Raw genomic sequence first — 19,708 nt, 5'->3', positions numbered from 1 at the left:
TCTTGAAACAATGTAACTGTAGTCTCATTACATAACTGTTCCTTGGTTGACAATATGCCAAGTTACTAGCTAATATTCCCAAATGCTTACTCTTTCCCCTAGAAATCTTCTGTTTTGTTAGTATAAGGCATCCTAAAGGGAATCACACCTCTTCATGGGTTCACTCATGCTGCTTATCCAGTTACAATTTTTCTTATTAGATTTTCCCATTCTTTCTCCAAACTGTTCAGAGTTACATACATGTTTTCCCCTGACCTCTGATTTATTGCTGGATCATTCCTGTGAAGGTAGTTTAGGCTGAGACACACTGATTGGCCCAAAGTAAGCTATGCAGTTGAGCGCAGATTTGAATTTGGAAGATCCGCTGTTGAAGCTGAGCACTGGAACTGCTACAAGACTATCTTAGCTTATGAAGACTTTTAGATTTGATGGTTGTTATGGGTTTTTCGGGCTCTTTGGCCGTGTTCTGAAGGTTGTTCTTCCTAACATTTCGCCAGTCTCTGTGGCCGGCATCTTCAGAGGACAGGAGTCGGAACTCTCTCTGGGTCCATAAGTATAATAAGTTTCTAATTTTTGCATGGTAGCAAACTGTTCTCTCTATGCGTGCCATGGGAAGGTGGTGTTGGGATTTGTCAGCTGACAGGGTTAGCTCTACCGATTCCCGGGCAATAAAACATGAAGAGGTACAGAAACGAGTGTGGTTGCTCTCTTCGGCCATGCAGTGGTGAAACATAAATAGGATAGCTAATCCTAGGAGAAACAGCAGTTTTGGCCGTGTCAGAATCAGACATTGTTAAATGTAATCTCTTGGGAAAAACATTAAATGCCTTAATGAAAATCATTGCTGTGATATTGCTGAAAGAGTAGGGTCTTTTAATGGAAGGGTAATAAATGACACACACTGAACCAATGCTACAGTTTGTAATGACTAGCATCTGGAACATTTCTTCTGCAATTTAGCACTGAAGTTGACTCAGAAATTCAACTACAGTTTAGAAAAACAAGTTGCTTTTTATGCTGGATTGATGCCATGCGTGTCAGCAAAACATACATCCTAGAGGCTTGTGGGGGCTCTGTGTGGTTGTCGTAGCATCAGTGTTAGCCTTGCATAGTTTGGGGCTGCTGTGTGAAAACTAAGTTGATGTGGGCGGGGGATATATACATGAATTTGACAAGTGAACAATTTGTTAGGCTGTCTGTAATGATAAGGCACAAGGAAATATAACACTTGATGATGCATCTGAAATGCAGCCACTGGATGTTCTGGTTTAGACCAGGACTGTAAGATGGGGTGATCCTCACCTAAGTTTATTTTCTCCATGTAACTGTTGTTTTGCCTTATAACTATGCTTTTGGCCTATGTAGCATCTTAGCAAGTGCGACCAAACAGCTACACTAATATTCTTCCAAAACTTCAGGAGATTCCATCAGGTTGTCCCACCACCATGTTAAGTTTCCTTGTTAGATGCTTAAATGCCCCATCTCACTATCACTGGTCTCCATTCCCAAAATATTTGCAATTCTCATGCTTGAATTCACATGAGTTTTGTATGTTTTGAGGAATTTGATATTGGACCCTGACATTTGAAAGTTTTATGTCGGTTATAGAGAAAAGTATACCATGAAATTTAAAATATAATGCAAAACATATTTATTTGGATGTGAACAATAATGCTAACAAGAAGAATGGTGTGGATTTTAGCACGTCCACATGTTGTTTTTGTTGGTTTAAGGACTGACTGATTTGGACTGGGAGTCAACAACAACAACAACTAGACATTTATGTTTATTTTGTCTTGAATGCATATCCATGATTACTGTATATCTTATGGACTGATGCAACTAAAATAAAATAAAAATTTTAAAATACTGGTCAAGTAGGAGACATTGTCAGATCCTGATTCCGATTAGATCTGCTAAATTATGTCAAAGAATTTAACTATGATTAGAAGCTTCCCTTACGGGAATGTTCTGAAATATTTTACTGCTTTTTGTGTGTAGATGGCTTCTGTAGATTTTTGGTGAATTGCATGAGAAGTTAAAAGAAAAGTCAGGAATTGGCCTGCAGAGTGTTTTATGGAAAGTTATTGGGGAAACTGTAATATTGTATAACTTCATTTTACAACGTGAAAAAGTAATTAACTTCAGTTAGCAATTTCTTTATAAAGTATTTTATTCTATGCATATCTTTTAATTGAGAGTGACATTAATTTTGTGTTTCTGTCTTCATGCAGAAGGTGAAAGAGCATTACCATCCATACCAAAGTAAGTTCTATTATTTGGTGTTGGAAAGTTGAGTAAATCTTCGGCTTAGAAAAATATAATTTTAAACTATATTTTGGTTTATATAGCTGAAGACGCTAAGTGATATCAGAAAGCTATTATATTGTTGAACCCTTTCTTGCACCTTTAAACATAATGCATGTAATTACTTCTGTGGCATTATGCAAATGGTAGATGAAAACAAAGAACATTAAGCTTGCTATCCCATTGTGATCAAACTTCCACTGAGTTCAGATTAGATGTGTTGGGGACATGAATGTGAATCTGGTCCTAGAAGAAGGTTCATAGTTCAGTCTGCTTTTATTGTTAGTCCCACATAGAGAAAACGCATTCAGGACAGATACCTGCACTTTTGTATCTGCCTGTTTTCTACCATCCCAACAAAATGCACTTCTGATGCCTGCCATGAATACCTGCTTTGAAAATACATAACTTAGATGCTCTAAGAATAATATCATCCATATTTGAATAGTTCATAAAATGCTCTTGTTCAGGGCATTATACAAATTTAAATAAGTTAGACCTAATTGCTTGACAAAAGAACCAAACTTTTTTTCCAACCACCCAGCCCTGCCATTATCATGGTCGACCAGCCCCTCAACAGACTTGAGATGTCACCCAGGCTTCACAAATAGATTCTGGGGACAGTAGCCCAGCATTGTGCCATGCGGCCTGCTTTGCACTGCCTAAGTTGGCAGGCTAGCTCTCGATGCAGTCGGGGATGCCATAGGATCGTAAGTGTCAGAGAAAGATTAATCTGCCAGTCTGCTTGGCTGTGCCCATAGAGCAGGTGGATGACCTCATCTTGTTCTCCTCCTCCAGCAGCAAAATGTTTTGTGATAGAACCGCGTAGGTTCAACACCCTGGAAAGGCTTGCCAGTAGAGAAAGGGATCACAGTTTGTTTGTTTGTTTGTTTGTTTGTTTGTTTGTTTGTTTGTTTGTTTATTTATTTATTTATTTATTTATTTATTTATTTATTTATTTATTTATTTATTTATCTAGCTTGTATGCTGCCCACACTACCCAAAGGTCTCTGGGCGGCTTCCAATAATTTCGATACAGTATGCTTTACTCTGACATTTCAAATCTGAAGGGTAATGCATGTGGGAAGGGGGGAGAAATGTTTTAAACTTCTCTCAGAAAACCCATCCTACTACTTGCCTCTAGGGTTCCCCTCCCACGCCCCATGAAAGAGGGGAAAAGTTTTCTAGTTTTCTGTGTTTGACATACTTGTTTTAGTCAGAATGCTGTTTTTTTTAAATGGTTTGCAAATGAAGCATAGTTACCACACACTATAGGAAGGCTTTATAGATTATGACTGTTAAGATAACCTGGTCTTCTGTATACATATTATTGATAGGCCTGTCGCAGATCAGCTAAAAAAGAAATTCACTTCCTCTTAAGGTTGAGCTGCAAAATATGCAGCATAGGGAGATTGTGTTGCTGCTTTCCTCCTGCTTGTGGCTCACTGCTTCTTGAACAAGATTTAAAAGTATAGTGCATTTTGTGATGTTTTGCTTTGTCCAGGTTAGATTCTTTTGGTTCAGATATTAAGAAATAGCCAAGTTGTGCCTTGGGCGAAAACCTATTTGGCTGCCAGCTTGATTCTTTTCTGGCCTGCTTTTAATGACTGTATTGCACTTATTCTATATTTAAGTAGCTGGAGACCAATTAAGTGATGCAATTACACAGCAAAAATAAGAATGTTTTACAACATTTCCTACAGTTCAGTGGAGAAAGACCGATCTTCATTTACATATATATTAAAAATTCAATTCAGCATAGTGGGTCATATTTTCGCCGCCCTCCCTTGTTACCTTTCCCTTCTCCTCAGGTTTTGGGTTACTTTAACCGTTCACAGCCGTGCTGATGCTGTTAGCTTTTCTAGCGGAAGTGGTGGAAGTAGTTGCCTAGCATATCTGGAAAGTTCTAGGTAGGCGAAACAGACTCTAAGCTTTAGTGGACCCTGTATATGTTTACACTGCAGTACGTCTCACTGAATTCAATGGGCCTGCTTGGAAGTACAGTGGTGCCTCGCTTAGCGATTGCTTCGTTTAGCGATGTATTCACTTAGCGATTTTTGTTTTTTGAAAAATTCACCAAAAATTAACAAAGACTCAGAACAAAGCCAGATTAAGTCTGCAAAGGTTTCACAAGGTGCACTAACGATTCCAAGCATTTAAAACAGGCTTCAAACATGTTAAGACACTTTTAAATGATCAAAAATGGACATCGCAAAGCCACTGAAATGCATTGAATAGGCTTCAATGCATTCCAATGGGGGAAACATTGTTTTGCTTAGCGATGTTTCCTATGGCGATTTTCGCTTAAGGACAGTAATCCGTTCCCATTGGAACGGATTAACCGTTTTTCAATGCATTCCTATGGGAAGTGGTGTTTCGCTTAGCGATGTTTTCCCATAGCAATGTTTTTTTTAACCAATTAACATTGTTAAGCGAGGCACCACTGTAAATGTACACAAGATAGTTTGGTTAGTTTGTATCATTAGTTCTGTTTAATTTTTAAAACTATGTGCAACCTCCAGCAAAGTTGATAGTGAAGGAACTTTGCACAAAGCTGCTGTTCATAATTTGTGCAGGGGTAGAATCATACTTAGGAGAGTTATGCCCTGTTTACCTGACTAAAGATATGGAGATGCCAGGTAAATATCTGACAGTGCTTTCCTCTTTCTTATTGCATAAGGAACACATTGTTGAATTGGGATTGCTAAACCAAGAGACCATAAAAATGTCTTCTGTCTTGTTCGAGGTGAATTTCTTTGTTACATTTACAGTACTTTCCTCAAAGCATTCTTTTAAATGTCACTTCTCTAGGTGAATTTGGAACAGTCATCTTCTCCCTCTCCCTGCAAAAGTTATCTCCAGAGAAAATTGACTGACCTTGATAATTGCAGTGCTTGACCTGTTAGAATGAATTTTCAGTCTCTTGGACTGTGTATAATGTATGTGTTCAAGCATTTTAATTTCTGTGTTGCAGGCTGGCCAATAACGAGAAACAAGGGATACGATCACATACGGTCTCTGTATCAGGTAGGATCCTTGTTTCTACAGAGGCATTTCTGTTTGGACAGCTTTTCAGGCATTTTTTGTCTGGAGTTCTTTTTTCTGTTTTAAGATATTGAATGTGTTATTAAAAAGGACTTGTGAGAAATGGAGAAAAATTCATTAAATGTGAAAGCAAATCCGATTTGAATTTCTCCAACTCTGTATGTTGATATTGAAATCTGTTATTATATACTGTGGGTGTAATTCTCTTGTGATGCTATGCAAAATGCGTAACTTTTGGAGGTGAATTGCCTCAAGAAAGAAATCTCTTATCTATTGCATACTGAGTCACGTGATGCATGCAATGGGTAATGTATATGAAGAGTCTTTAACTCTAGTCATTTAGTGTCCAAATGTTACGTATTTTGTGTAGCATCACAGCAGATTTCAGCCTATATTGTAATGCTTTATGTGCAAAATGTTCTTCACAGTTCATTGTTGAGAAAGCTATTGTGTTGATGAAATGGCTGGTAAAAAGTCCAGCATTTTCACATTTGCACTAAAAAAAATTCTATGTTGTCTTCAAGTGTGTCCATGTGTAGGTGTGTACATAAACACATCCTGCACCTGCCTGGATTTCTTGTCAGTTCCAAGAATTGATACAGTAACTGAATTAATAGCTTGCTGGTTTTTGCTTTATTTTAGTGTGCCTTAGTTTTTCCCTTGTTAGAATTAAATCACTGCATGTTAGGATCACTTTTGAATTTTTTTTTCAGAGTGAAGCATATGGTGACTGAGAGAATAACTCAGTTCACTGTTGATGTGCTAATGGCTCAGACAGAGAGTGTTTACAACTTTCTGCATATACTGTTTTACAGCAGATAATGTGTTGTACTTGGCCTTGGGCTAGAATCCAAACGCAACAATGGATTTATTAGAAAGCATTTGGCAAAGTCCATCCTTTTTCCTTTTCATACATATTATGGAGATAAAATGGTCCGTACACCTGAAAAAACATGTAAACTAGAGATATATAAGGTGCTTGGGTAATGCGTTTAGTATCTGAAAGTGGAAATGTGGGTGGGTGCTTTGTGGCATCATTTACAACGGGTTGACTATGTTTAATCTATCTGGTATTTTTTTCAGTGAAACATTTGTATGGGTTGACAGAAATGGGTAGCAAAGCTAGTACTGCAATAGTTTTTTTTTAATCCTTATTCTGTTCTTATTCTTTCTTGTAGTTTTGTTGCTAACATCAATCTTTCCATTGACTAGTGCAGCTGGATTTATTTGCATACAATTCCTTAAAAAGCAATAGTACAAAGTGATTGTATTCCTTCATTTCTCTATACAGTGGGGTCTTGACTTAAGAACGGCTTGAGTTAAGAACATTTTGACTTAAGAGCCGCTCTCATAGGAAAATATTGACTTGACTTACATACTTAGATTTGAGTTAAGAACTGGAAAAAAAACCACGTGGGAGGCAGGGAAAGTGCAAAATGTGAACTTTCAGTTAACTGTTGGCCAGTGAAAAGGGTGCCTGTCTGCTTCCTGACTCTTCCCAGCGTTTAGAGAGTGGATTGGGAGACAGTCTTCGGACTGCCTGGTACTGGACTGCCTGGACTGTATTTTCCCTGCCTTCCCTGAACCTTTCTTGACCTAAGGAAAAAAGAAACAAAATATCCCCCTCTAGTGGTCGAAGGAGGAATAGCAGCTTCCCATTAGTTTCTATGGACAGAAAAGAGCAGATACGGATCAAATGATTTTCAATGCATTCCTATGGGAAATGCAGATTTGACCTGAGAACTTTTTGACTTGAGAACTGCCTTCCAATACGGATTAAGTTCTCAAGTCAAGACCCCACTGTACTAGTCTTAAATACAAGCCTTATTAACAACACGGGTCACAACAACAAAGGAAAACTTTAGATTACTTTAATTAAAATTTGATTTTTAATTTGGGCTTTGGGCCATTAAACTGACATCTTTGTACAGTTCTGTTGTGAATTATCGAAGTCCAATTTGTGCAGATGTATATTCTAGGTTGTTTCTGTAAAACCATATACAATTCAGCTGGTTACTCATGCCAGTTTTTGTGACTTCCACACATTTTCTAACCATTTATATGAAATAATTTCCAGTCATGGTATGGTTCCTTCCTTTATGGACTACTGTTCCATTGAATTTGTGTCATGGGCATAGACAGTTAGTGTAAGAATTACATCGTGATTCCTTCATTTTCCCCCCGACAGGGGGTACATTCCCTTTGTGCCATCCTCTAACTGTGTCAACTTGCTTCAAAGAAAGTTGTGCTTTATGTAGTTGCATAGATGAGGCATACTTTGCCATGAACGTGTATGAGTGGCATTGAACACTGAGACCAACAACTGTGCACAATGTACAATTAAAACTGACTTATAGCTGAGCACAGTTTTGACAGTCATAGTCTAATTTGCATAGCCAGCTGTGGTGATGCTGTTGTGAACTACAGAAAAGAGCCCTGCTCTTTGATGGTATTTGAAGTGGCTTGTAGCCTGGAGGGTTGAACTCAATGTCGATATATATTCATAGCTGGCAGATACCTGCCTTTCTCCTCTGCAATGAAAAAACATGCAATTAGCATTTAGCTCTTGGGTTGTATCAGCATTTATATTATTTATTTCAGTGTACAAAGGCCATTGCTTATATGAAAAAAGCATATTCTTTATTACACATGCTCTACAGGTGTAGAAGCGTAATTATGATCTCTTTAAAAAAAAGATGAGTAGACACTTAAAATGTCTGCAGAAATCACCAGCCCAGTGCCTCTTTTTTTCTCTTAGTTGAGAACATTATTTTTAGTGTGATCTCTCAGTCAAAGTAACAAGTTTATTATAAGATCAGTGAATACTGTGGTCATTTCATTGGAAAAAAGCATGAATAGCATTGCTCTGGCTTTTAAGGTGCAGTTCGATAGATTTTGCATTCATTGCCTAAAGAAGCAAAGGAATGCATCAAAAATGGAGGAAAATACTCTGGCCATTCTAATTGGTGCTTAGAATGCTTCTAAAAAAGAGTGGAATAATTTTGTGAGTACAAACTTCTCACTGATGGCAGTCTATAGTTGTGTGTTAAGAGTCTGCTTGAAAATAAGAGACTTTTCATAAAAGCATAGACAAGCCACTTCTTAAAAACAACAACCCTACAACTTCCAGAATTCTCCATCCTGACAGAAAAAGTTAAAAAATAACATATTTTTTTGCTCCATAAGACACATCAAATTTTTAGGAGAAGAAAACAGGAAAAAATAATCTGTTTTCTACTCCTAAAAATTGGTGAGCCTTATGGAGAGGTCCATCTTATGGAACACACCCTAGGACCCTTTGGAGGCTCACCCAGCCCCCCTGGAGGCTAGAGTGGGTGAAATCGCCACCTTCTGGGACTCTTCTAAAGCTTCCCAAGCCTCAAAAGAGTCCCAGAAGGTGGCGATTTCGCCCCCTCTGGCCCGGCGGGGGGGCAGGGTGAGCCTCCAAAGGGTCCTAGGGTCTGTTCCAGGACCCTTTAGAGGCTCACCCTGCCCCCCAGGGGTCAGAGGGGGCGAAATCGCCACCTTCTGGGACTCTTTTGAGGCTCCTTGGGGGTGGGATGGGGGGAGCGTTGCAAGGGTCCTGGAAGGCTCACTCAGACCCTTGCGACGTTCCCCCACACACACACCCACTGGGCCATTGGGGCAAAATCGCCCTGGAAGCTGGTGATTTTGCCCTCGCTGGCCCCATTGGTGGTGGAGGGAGTGTTGCAAGGGGCTGAGTGAGCCTTCCAGGACCCTTGCAATGCTCCCCCCACCTGGAAGCTGGCGATTTCGCCCGTGCTGGCTCCGTTGGGGTGGGGGTGGGGAAAGCGTCGCAAGGGTCCTGGAAGGCTCACTCGAACCCTTGCGATGCTCCCCCCCCCCACGGGGCCAGCAGGGGTGAAATCGCCCTGGAAGCTGGCGATTTCACCCATGCAGGGGTGGGGGAGCGTCACAAGGATCCTGGAAGGCTCACTCGGACCCTTGCGACGCTCCCCCCCCCACGGGGCCAGTGGGGGTGAAATTGCGGCCTCTGCTCCATAAGATGCACAGACTCCACCCCCCACTTTTTTGGGAGGGGAAAGTGCGTCTTATGGAGCAAAAAATACGGTAGTCCTTTGGACTGTAACTCTCAGAATCCATCAGTTTGGTGAATTTTTAAAATCCTAATTCTATAAAGGAACTTCTCCAAGCTCTGTCTTTTACCTGGAGCTAGATTACCAGATTCACTGCTACCAAGAGATTTTTACAAATGTTTGTAGAATTATAGTTAACTCTCTGCCATATACCTGCTCCTTAAGAGAGAATGAAGTATTTTTTTATCGTTGAATTAACACAATTGTTTGGTTTAGCTTCCTTTCATTATCCTATTGTCTTGCTTCTTGAGTGAATTCTCGCCCCATGTTGCAACTCTTGTGCAATTCCTACAAATGCATCATTCTGACCCAGGAGCTCTGTTCTTGTATCAAGGGAGAAGGGGAAAGGAGGAAGGGTTCCTGATGTGACCCTGAGTATGCTCTGGCTGGCCAAATTCATAAAAGCGGAAGAGTGAGAAGGGGACAGACACTATAGGGGTTCTTTTAATCTGTATCCCTTCATGCTCTATGCAGACTTGCATTTTGGCATCTTTTCCTTTGGGTTTGTCATCGCTCAGCCACAGCCAGAAAGAGAGGGCATGGTGTGAATTTCCTGTGTGTTTGTTTACTGATTTGGTAACTCTCAGCAGTGTCCACAGCTAGGGAGCAAGAATAGCAGATCTTTGGGAGTTGTCCACTTGATGTTATGCTCCCTTGTTAAGAGCTAGGAGGAAAGACAGCAGAACAAGGAGTTGCACTGTGTTTCTCTTTTCATTGAATAAAAGAGAGGGAGAGATGTCCAGTATAGCAGGTAAGATTGGCAAAAAAAAGTGGGGTAGTGAGAGCTGAGAATTTGAGAAAGAGTAAAATTGCTGGCAGGATAGCTCCGTGGTTTAGGCCTCTGGCTGCATAGCCAGAGAGTGGGATTTCAATTCCCTATTGTGCCTCCTGTAAGTAGAGCCAGCCTGTGTGGCCTTGGGCAAGCTGCGCAGTCCCAGGGTGCTCCCAGAAGAAGGGGATGGGGAACCACCTCTGCATACTCTTTACCTAGAAAACCCTGGAAAGGATGGCCACAAGTCAGAATAGACTTTATGGCTTGTAACGAACTAAAATTGCCTTATATTTTAATATCTCTCTGCAGGTCTACCCTAGAGGAATGCTCTTTGGCTAGTTTTGGAATAGCAAACATTAACTTTGAAAAAGCAGACCCAGAGAGATTATTCTTCTTGTCATAGCGCCAGAATTAATTTATATGCTGTATATAAGGGTGAAATGGGCATCAGCTTGATACAGGTATGTGTAGCAGTTACTGTTAGTTATATTTTGTCGGCATTACTGCAACACGCTCAACATGGGGCTACCTTTGAAAAGTGTTTGGAAACTTCAGCAGCTTCGAAATGCTGCAGCCAGACTGCCCACTGGTGCTCGTTACAGGCAGCGAATAAGCCCTTTATTTCAGCAGCTTTACTGGCTGCCAGTCTTTTCCAGGCCCAATTCTAGGTTATGACCTATAAAAGCCTATACAGTTTGGGTCCAGGCTATTTGAACCATCATGTCACCCTGTGGGGTCTAGGAAATACTGTATTTATTAAATTTAAATTTTAAAAAAAGTTTTAAAGTTGTTTTTAATCTTGGTTTTAATAGTTAATGTTTTACTAAGTAAGTAAGTGGTGGCGCTGTGGGTTAAACCCCAGAAGCCTCTGTCCTGGAAGGTCTGTAGATCTTCTGCTGTAAGATCGAATCCATGTGACGGAGTGAGCACCCGTCACTTATCCCATCTCCTGCCAACTTAGCGGTTCAAAAGCATGCAAATGCGAGTAGATAAAGAGGGACCTGTGGAAAGGTAACAGCGTTCCGTGTCTAAGTCGCACTGACCACGTGACCATGGAAGATTGTCTTCGGATAAACGCTAGCTCTATGGCTTGGAAACGGGGATGAGCACCGCCCCCTAGAGTCGAACACGACTGGACAAAAATTGTCAAGGGGAACCTTTACCTAAGTGAATAAGTAGATCTTCCCCACCCGACCCCCATGAAGAAGCTTTCACCTGTTCGGGATTTTCTCTGGTGGTTGGTCATAGGACCTATTGTTAGTCCATGTTAGAGGTGTAGAGAATTGTGTGTGTGTTTAACAACACCTCTCAAAATTCCCTTGGTGGTAGTCCAAAAAAACACACATCTTCACACCTCTGGCTCCTGTTAAGCTCTATGTAGCATCCGTGCTATGCAGAACAGTCCTTCGTAATAGTCATCTACACACAGGATCAGTACAAGATTCTTTTATGGGGTGCTTAGTTCTGAAGATGGCAGTGACCATTTTGAATGATATTAACAGAGTGTAGCCATCTTTAGACCGGGACGTGGTGGCACTGCGGGCTAAACCGCAGAAGCCTGTGCTGCAGGGTCAGAAGACCAAGCAGTTGTAAGATCGAATCCACGCGACGGAGTGAGCGCCCGTCGCTTGTCCCAGGTCCCGCCAACCTACCGGTTCGAAAGCATGCAAATACAAGTAGATAAATAGGGACCACCTCGGTGGGAAGGTAACAGCATTCCGTGTCTGAGTCGCACTGGCCATGTGACCACGGAAGATTGTCTTCGGACAAACGCTGGCTCTATGGCTTGGAAACGGGGATGAGCACCGCCCTCTAAAGTCGAACACGACTGGACAAAAATTGTCAAGGGGAACCTTTACCTTTACCTTTAGCCATTTTTAATCATTTCCCCCTTTTTGCTATTCTGTCAGCAATCTACGTAGCCATCCTATGTGCCTTTAACTTACAGCAGCTCCAGGTACGGCTGCAACCAGACTTTGTGTCTTTTAGAGTACATGGGGGCTTGTCCTAGAGGACACGCTCCCTTCACACAGGGCACTTAGATTTCAAAGTTGTGAAATCATACAAAGGATCATACACATTTTCCGTCTGTATGCACAGGTTACTGAAGGGGAATAACTAGAAGATTAATGAAATAGCTAGGATGACTCTGTCACTTAACAAGTTCTAGTGTGCACTTCAATAACTGAGTTTTTGTTTTCATTTGCACTTCCTCATTTATGCACAACTAGAAAACCAAGAATCAGGGAAATCTAGATTAAATCATACTTTATTTCTTTTCGTGGCTGTTTGGGAGGAGGAAGCAGATGAATACGAGAAGCGAAGGCTTTGTTCAGGCTAAAATAGGTTTATATGCACAATATGAAATCTGAATTAAATGCCAAAGTGTAAACAAGGCCTGAATCACATTTCAGCTGCTGAAAGGTCAGTAGAACCCAACAAGGATCAATGTGGGTGAAAACATGGGGCTGCATTGATATGAGGAGGCTTGGGACATACCAGAATGGACTTTTTTTATTCGTCCGATGTGATTAGATGATTTCTCAGTAGAAAACAAGTGGATTTTGTTGCACTTCATGTCTTGTTGCAAAGAAAGTAAAATCTGCTCCTGCCTCATCTTTGGGAAGAAGCCTCCTCCTTCCTTTCCAGTCCTTTCTCTACACACTAGGGCTATTATAATGAAAGCCATTTGGGGAATAACCCCACATATTTTTTTTAAATATCAGTGATTTTTTTTGTACTATTGACTCGTGATTTTAGTGGTGTTTCCTGTTTCAAATTGATGATTCCTGTAAAACTGTAACTTGGAGAGATTTATATCTGTATCTGAAAGGTGGATGCAGGTGCACACACATTTCCACCAGTTTTTGGTTGGCTTTGGTCACCAAGCCAATATGGATGTCAGACCCCTCCCTTTCCACTTGTGCCCAGCCTTGCAATGCAATGTGAGTTCAGGAATAATTTACTCCTTTTCATTCTGACTCCAGAGCTTGCTGCAAGAGCATGGAGCATCATTTCAGCAGTTGCAGAATTCCAGTTCAGCTGGAGAGATGGATCCACTCAGCCTCTTCAACGAGTGGAGCTGAATAGAAAAATGTTTGGATACTGAGCTTCCAAAAAAACGCTCAGGAGATACTTGGCACCCCAGTGCATAGACAGGCAGCCTAGTGCCTCACTTCTAAGCAGGAGGAGAAGGACTTTGATGCTGGCTAAGGTGATATTTTTTTGCTAGGTCACAAAACACCCAGCCCACAGTGGCAGCCAGAAGGATGAATGTTGTTTTGATGTTGGAAGAGCAAATGTTCCAAAAATATATGCTGCTGCTCAGCACAAAGAGAGTCAAACCCTGTCTCTCAGTCCCTGGCTGAGGGCTACTTTAGGGCTTAGGTTGCAGGTGCTCTGAGCATCCACATCGCTGAGCACTAGAGTGTGTAGCTTTAGGAGTAGTTAGCTTGCCAGACCATCAGAATTATGGGGATGATCCCCATTACGTTTCTACAGTGAAAAGAATCTGCTGTAAGGCAAAAAGCAACTGGGTAGAACCAAACTGATTTCTGTGCTTTTGTGGGTACTATCTGAAGTGAACCTGTGTTTTTACTGTTGGCACCAGAGTGATTCCGTACGAGCCAAGACACTGGCTAATTTCAGGTATACATCTTTGGCAGAGTTGATTAGACCTTTAGATACTAGTGGACTCCAGCTGCCACCAGCACAGTCAAAGGTCAGAGGATGCTGGGAACTGTACTCGACATCTGGAAGACCAATATGCCCCGAACCAGGGCTAAAAGTATTCTTCCCTAGACCTTCTCCCTGGGATACTTTCCACTGGAGATTCCAGGACTGAACCTCAGACCTTTGGCATGTGGATGTTATTCTACCAGAAAACAGTAGCTGCTCCGGTCCTCTCTGTTTTAAACTGTGTTTTAGTGAACACATATAATGTTAAACTGTGTGTGAATACAGCAAGGACTTTCATTTTACCATCTCCTAAACAATATTTGAAGACAATATTTGAAGAAAAATACGTAAGGGACGTGGTGGCGCTGTGGGTTAAACTACAGAAGCCTCTGTGCTGCAAGGTCAGATGACAAGCGGTTGTAAGGTCAAATCCACGCTACGGACTGAGCTCCTGTTGCTTCTCCCAGCTCCTTGCCAACCTAACAGTTCGGAAGCATGCAGATGCGAGTAGATAAATAGGTACCACCTCGGTGGGAAGATAACAGTGTTCTGTGTCTAATTGTGCTGGCCACATGACCACAGAAACTGTCTTCAGACAAACGCTGGCTCTATGGCTTGGAAACGAGGATGAGCACTGCGCCCTAGAGGCGGACAAAATTGGACTAAATGTCAAGGGGAACCTTTACCTAAAGCTACACACACACACACGGACACACACACGGACACACGGACACACACACGGACACACACACACACACACGGACACACACACACACACGGACACACATGGACACCTTTCTGGACTCTTTTCTGTATCTTCTTACTGTGCCATTCTGGTTATAATTGTCCAGTCCTTCATTTTTAAGAACCAAAATAATTTGTGCCATCATTTTGGTTGATTTTCTTCAAGTAGTAACAGAGAAAGACATTTGAAGTAAATGTGTTGAGTGAAATGAAATCCCCGGGAGTTAAAAATGTGGTTGTTTTGTAGCAAGCAGCTACTCCAAGATCTCTTTTCCCCAGAATGTGTGTTGTTGCCTATTCAGAGAGAAAGAAAATATATATTGTTTTTACTAAAAAAACATTTTAGGCCTTTGCATTTATTCTTGTGACTGCATTTTACACATCTGTCCATCACTGCAGATTTTCCAAAAGTTGTCAACTCAACAAAGTGTTTGGGTGTATGCACCAAAATGACGTGTTCTCTTTTATAATGTGAGTGAGAACTGGCAGATGTTGAGCTATCCTGAACCCCTTTTCAAAAAGCAAAGTGAAAGATGTACTTTTGTAACTTTGATCTCTTTGAGGAACATGTAATTACATAAATGTACGGCATTCATGTAGTTACATGTTCTTCGAAGAGATCAAGCTGCAACATTGAAATTATGCTGCATTATGTTTATTCCTTGCAGATATGCTCACAGGTTTATCTTCTTTTCATTTCCAATAATTTTTTCTCTCTTTCTTTTCTTGATTTTATTTTCTGCTTCTTGGTAAAGAAGTCAATCACTGTCAGCATAAAGGAAAGAAAGCCAGACGCTTTCTCCCTTTCATCTTCTGTTCACATGAACCTCCACCAAAGGGTACTTCGTTGCTCCTTCTTTAGGCTGCCTGATTAACCCCAAGGCTGAACATTACTAACCCCTTTCAGGTTTTGTTCACCTGAGGTCGCAGTAAAATTGTAAGCAGAGATCCAAGAATTATCCAAATGAAATTTTGGACCAACACACACAACCCCCCGCTCCTCAAATTAGTTCTTTAATATATATTATTCACCTAACTATTTTAACTTCTTGTAGCCTTTGCCATGTTGTTCAATGAAGGCAAAACAACTGAGTCTTGTCAGTGGAGAAAGTCTATAAACTTTTTTGCTCAGTGGCCTATTTGGCCAATGCATTCTTGGACCCCTGATACCGCATGCAATTGGTTGTCATAGAATAGACGCTGGAAAAGCTTGCTGAGATCCTTTACATTCGCAAGTGACTGTGACATTGCCGTCTTCCGTCTACAGTTTAAGGGCTTGTGTAGGCATTACTATGACATGATTATTAATTTTTTTTTTTTACTGTGGGATACCTATTGCTCAGTTTTATGCGAGGGCTCAGCATTCTCCAGTAAAATAAATTGATTCAAGGCAATGAACCACACTGTTGCTGAGAGGGAGGCTTGCACTGATCCAGGAAAAATTCAGCCTCCAAAGTTTTTTTTTTTTTAAATGTGCCGATTACCCAAGCCCTGAATATTTGACCTAGACAAACCGAGCTGGCTTGAAGGTGCAGTGTTGAAGGGCGTGTTGTGATCGTGCTTCTAACAAACACATGCTTGCAGCACAGCACCACTGGAGGTGGCTGCATGTGGTGATGTTTGTAAAGCCAGTGTCCTAAAACAAGATGGATTGCATTTTGTTACTGCAGATGCTAGTCTCATAAGGCAGCAGGATCTTGCTTTCAGTGCACGGCAGTTCATACTAGCATTAAACAACAGCTAAAAGGGATGTTTACATCACAGGACAAAGCTCTCATAAGCATCAGGGCTGTTTGCACGTTGGCTTAACTCATCCGTTGGGGGCAGTGTGCGGGAATGTGTGTGTGTTTGCGTGAGTGCTGTAGTGGAAGACATTAGTGTTACCAGTCATTAAAAACATTGTTGGCTTAGTTTCTCTCTTTTGAAGCTTCATTGATATCACTGTCACTATGTTGTTTGCTTGGATTTTGTCCCTTGTGGTCAGGAACTCAAATGCTGGTTTCCAGTGGTCACCTTCATTTCCTGTGCAAGGCATGTAAGATGATTGCAGATGAATTTGCTATTCTGTTCCACTTACCCGTGATTCTAATATCTTCCCATTCCTTTCCCCCTTTTCTCTCTGTCCCTACCCTTCCCTTCCTCCCCTATCCTGTGTTCTTTCTCTTTGCATGCCACCTGGATCGACAGATGAAATTAGTGGGGACGGTAATATGTGGCGTTATATCTCTCTATATTTGTTCTGTGTTGTTACTGACGTGCAATTTGCAGCCCTTATGCTCATCTGCTGCTAAAAGTCATGTTTGGTGGAACAAAGGGGGCCTAAAGCCAGCTTGCGTTACAAATTTCTTGATGCTCTTCCATATTCCATTTCTAGAATAAAGTGCCTTTAACAAAAGGGGGGGGGAAGCAACCACGATTTTTAGTGTCCAACTAGACATTATTTCAGATTTGTGAACGCTGAAAATGACAGCTTGGTGCACAGAGAGTATCTCTTCTCTCTAATGTTTGGTACAAATCAGTGCATGCCTTGGTATTACGTGCCCCGTGCCACCATTGTCTTGACAGCACTGTTAACGCTAATGGTATAAAGCAGAATTAAGGAGACGTGAAGAAACAAACATTTTACTAATGGGTAAGGAAGAAGGCTAGATATATAGCTGAAAGTGTTGTTTGGCTCTCAGTGACTGGAATTCTGTTACATAGTAAGTCGTACCGAGATTCGACTCATTGAATCAGTGGGGATTTGGTGAGTCAGCTCCTCTATATGTTCCACTGATGGAATGAGCATACTGTGGCTCCAGCTTACCTACACTAAGCAACAGGATTTCAGCAAATGGCTAAAAAGCTATCATATTTTTCCATATATAAGACTATACTTTTGTCTAAAATCTTTAAACTAAAAACTGAAGGTCGTCTTATATATAGAAGTAAGCTGAGGAGAGAAAAAAGTGGAGGGGAAAGCAGGGATCAAAACGATCCTACAGTGCTTTGATCCCTTTCGCCTTACATTTGCTAAGCCCCACTTAGATTTCTTAATTTTGGGTTAGAAAAGTGGGGGCGTTTTATGTATCGGGGCGTCTTATACATGGAAAAATACTGTATATTTCTTTGCCTGTGTGCTGAGCTTGAAATATATCAGCAGTGCCAGTGTTTAGGCTGAACCCCACACGTCACTTCTGGAACGGTTCTAAGAATCTGTTTAGCTTTTCAAGAGACTGTGTTGCTCTTGCTGCAGCTGGGAATAACTAAACACATATAGAAGAAGCAGGCCCAGTGGGTGGTTCAATGAGAAGATCTAAACACCAGCTAGAGGCTGCTGCTTTAAAAATGTTCTCCGCCACTGACGCTTTTCTGCCTGACCCTTTCTGCCATTGCCACCATACATCCGTAGAAATAATTGAGTCATCAAGCCTTCCACAATGAAAGACTAGAATCAGTTACCTCGGAGACATCAATATTATAGACAGCTAAATGTTTCCTTTCCAGTAGACGTTATTAGCCTTCCTGGAGTGAACATGAATCTTCCCATCATCATAAAAACTGGAGCAAAAATAAGATACTCAGGACAGCACCTGCAGTGTTAGTGTCCAGGGCAATAATATAATTACATTTTTTATTAACCAAAAAAAAATTCTCTCCCTCCCCCCCCCCCCCTTGGTGTGGAATGTAGATTTTTAGGGCTAAAATCGGTTCTTTGTTGTGGTCTCAATGCGTTCTGGGCATGGAATCTATGTCTTTGTGCAGCTCCATTTTAAAACCTCCCTGAATTTAGAATTGTGTTGGGAACTCTGTCCTTTTATTTCCCGCAATGTTTATTGGTCAGTTTTTCTTAAAAAGCCAAAGTGGGAGGGCATATACAATATTGGTTGTTCTGTTTTGTTCTTTGTTATTGTTATTTCATTATTGGTTATTTTCGTTTCCTTTGGGAGCTTATATTTCTAGTTCTTATCTTTCTTTCTCTTCCTTTCTAAAATCCCTTTTTTGTTGCTGTTGTTGCAAATTTATTAGTTTTAACCCTTAGGAGCTATTGGCCTCTAAGGTTTTCCATAAGTGTCGTTTGCTTGGAAGAACAACATTGTGTTGGTTCCAGCCAGCATTGCCTTAGTTTTAGGTTGGAGACTTACTGTTAAAAGGCTAGTAACAGTGAAGAGTGTTTAAAAAGACCTCCAGTCTGTTAAAGAGTTCACTGAGCTCTCTGCTTTAAACGTCTGCAAGATTTCAGTGGATTAAAGAACCTGACTACAGAGGCAGGGGTCAGGAGTTTGATTCCCCACTGTGCCTCTCTGGTGAAGAGTAGCAAGCGTGTGTGCCCTTGAGCAAACTACACAGTCCCAGAACTTCACTGGAAGGAGGACTGGGAAGGGTTGCAGTAAGTCAGAATAATTATAATAATCATTATTATATTTCCAGCTATCTTGCCATTATTACTGGCGTCACCAGATAAATTATTGGTTAATTTGATACCAAGACTTCTGAATCAATTATTGTTGCTTTGGTGGGGCCTGAAGCAGTAGCCCCTTGAAAAATGACTACAACCCAACTTCCAAATGGCTTGGAAACAGAAACTAGTGCATTTCTTGTACACTGAGAAATGTAGAAAATAAAAACAGCGTGAATACTAGGGTTTGCCAGAACTGCATAATTAGGAAACAACTGTTTACTATTCCTTTTGTAATCCTGACTTCCTTCAGAGATTTTTGATTCAGAGGATTGAGTGTTACTCATTCTAGAATGCATGGTTCTCCACCAGATAGAAGGATCAACCTCAGAGTAGGAGATCAGAGAAGCATCAGTAACAAGAAAAACAAGCAAACATCAAGGCAGTCCTACACTCTTGGATGGAGGTCTTTCCTCTTGGAATCCCTGATTGTGCAATACAGGTTGAGACCTAAAATTAAAAGGAAATGCTTTCCATCTTCTTGCTCTTTCCAGAGTTCATACCATGAATGGAAACAGTGTCAGGATTGACACTCCCACTCTGAGCAGACTCCAGTTGAATATGTGCATTGATATAAATGCAAAGGCATCATTTAGGGCACCAATT

At 41.1% G+C, this 19,708-nt stretch overlaps 1 protein-coding gene across 11 annotated transcripts in view; it reads left to right on the top strand.

Moving 5' to 3' along the window:
* Positions 1-19,708, top strand: part of PTK2 (protein tyrosine kinase 2) — a 256,954-nt gene that overhangs the window by 150,515 nt on the left and 86,731 nt on the right. For 5 of the 11 annotated variants that reach the window (XM_078391686.1, XM_078391685.1, XM_078391680.1 and 2 more), the window contains 4 exons: positions 2,235-2,265; positions 5,282-5,334; positions 15,420-15,503; positions 16,852-16,869. In XM_078391686.1, coding sequence (XP_078247812.1) covers positions 2,235-2,265; positions 5,282-5,334; positions 15,420-15,503; positions 16,852-16,869 — 186 coding nt within the window. The remainder of the gene's footprint in view (positions 1-2,234; positions 2,266-5,281; positions 5,335-15,419; positions 15,504-16,851; positions 16,870-19,708) is intronic. The other 6 variants (XM_078391687.1, XM_078391683.1, XM_078391681.1 and 3 more) reach the window with 2 other exon arrangements.

Source organism: Pogona vitticeps, chromosome 4 (genome assembly GCF_051106095.1).
Source record: "Pogona vitticeps strain Pit_001003342236 chromosome 4, PviZW2.1, whole genome shotgun sequence".
In the NCBI taxonomy this organism is placed as follows: Eukaryota; Metazoa; Chordata; class Lepidosauria; order Squamata; family Agamidae; genus Pogona; species Pogona vitticeps.
Note: the sequence above shows the minus strand (reverse complement) of the source record. Positions and strands in the feature narration are given on the sequence as shown.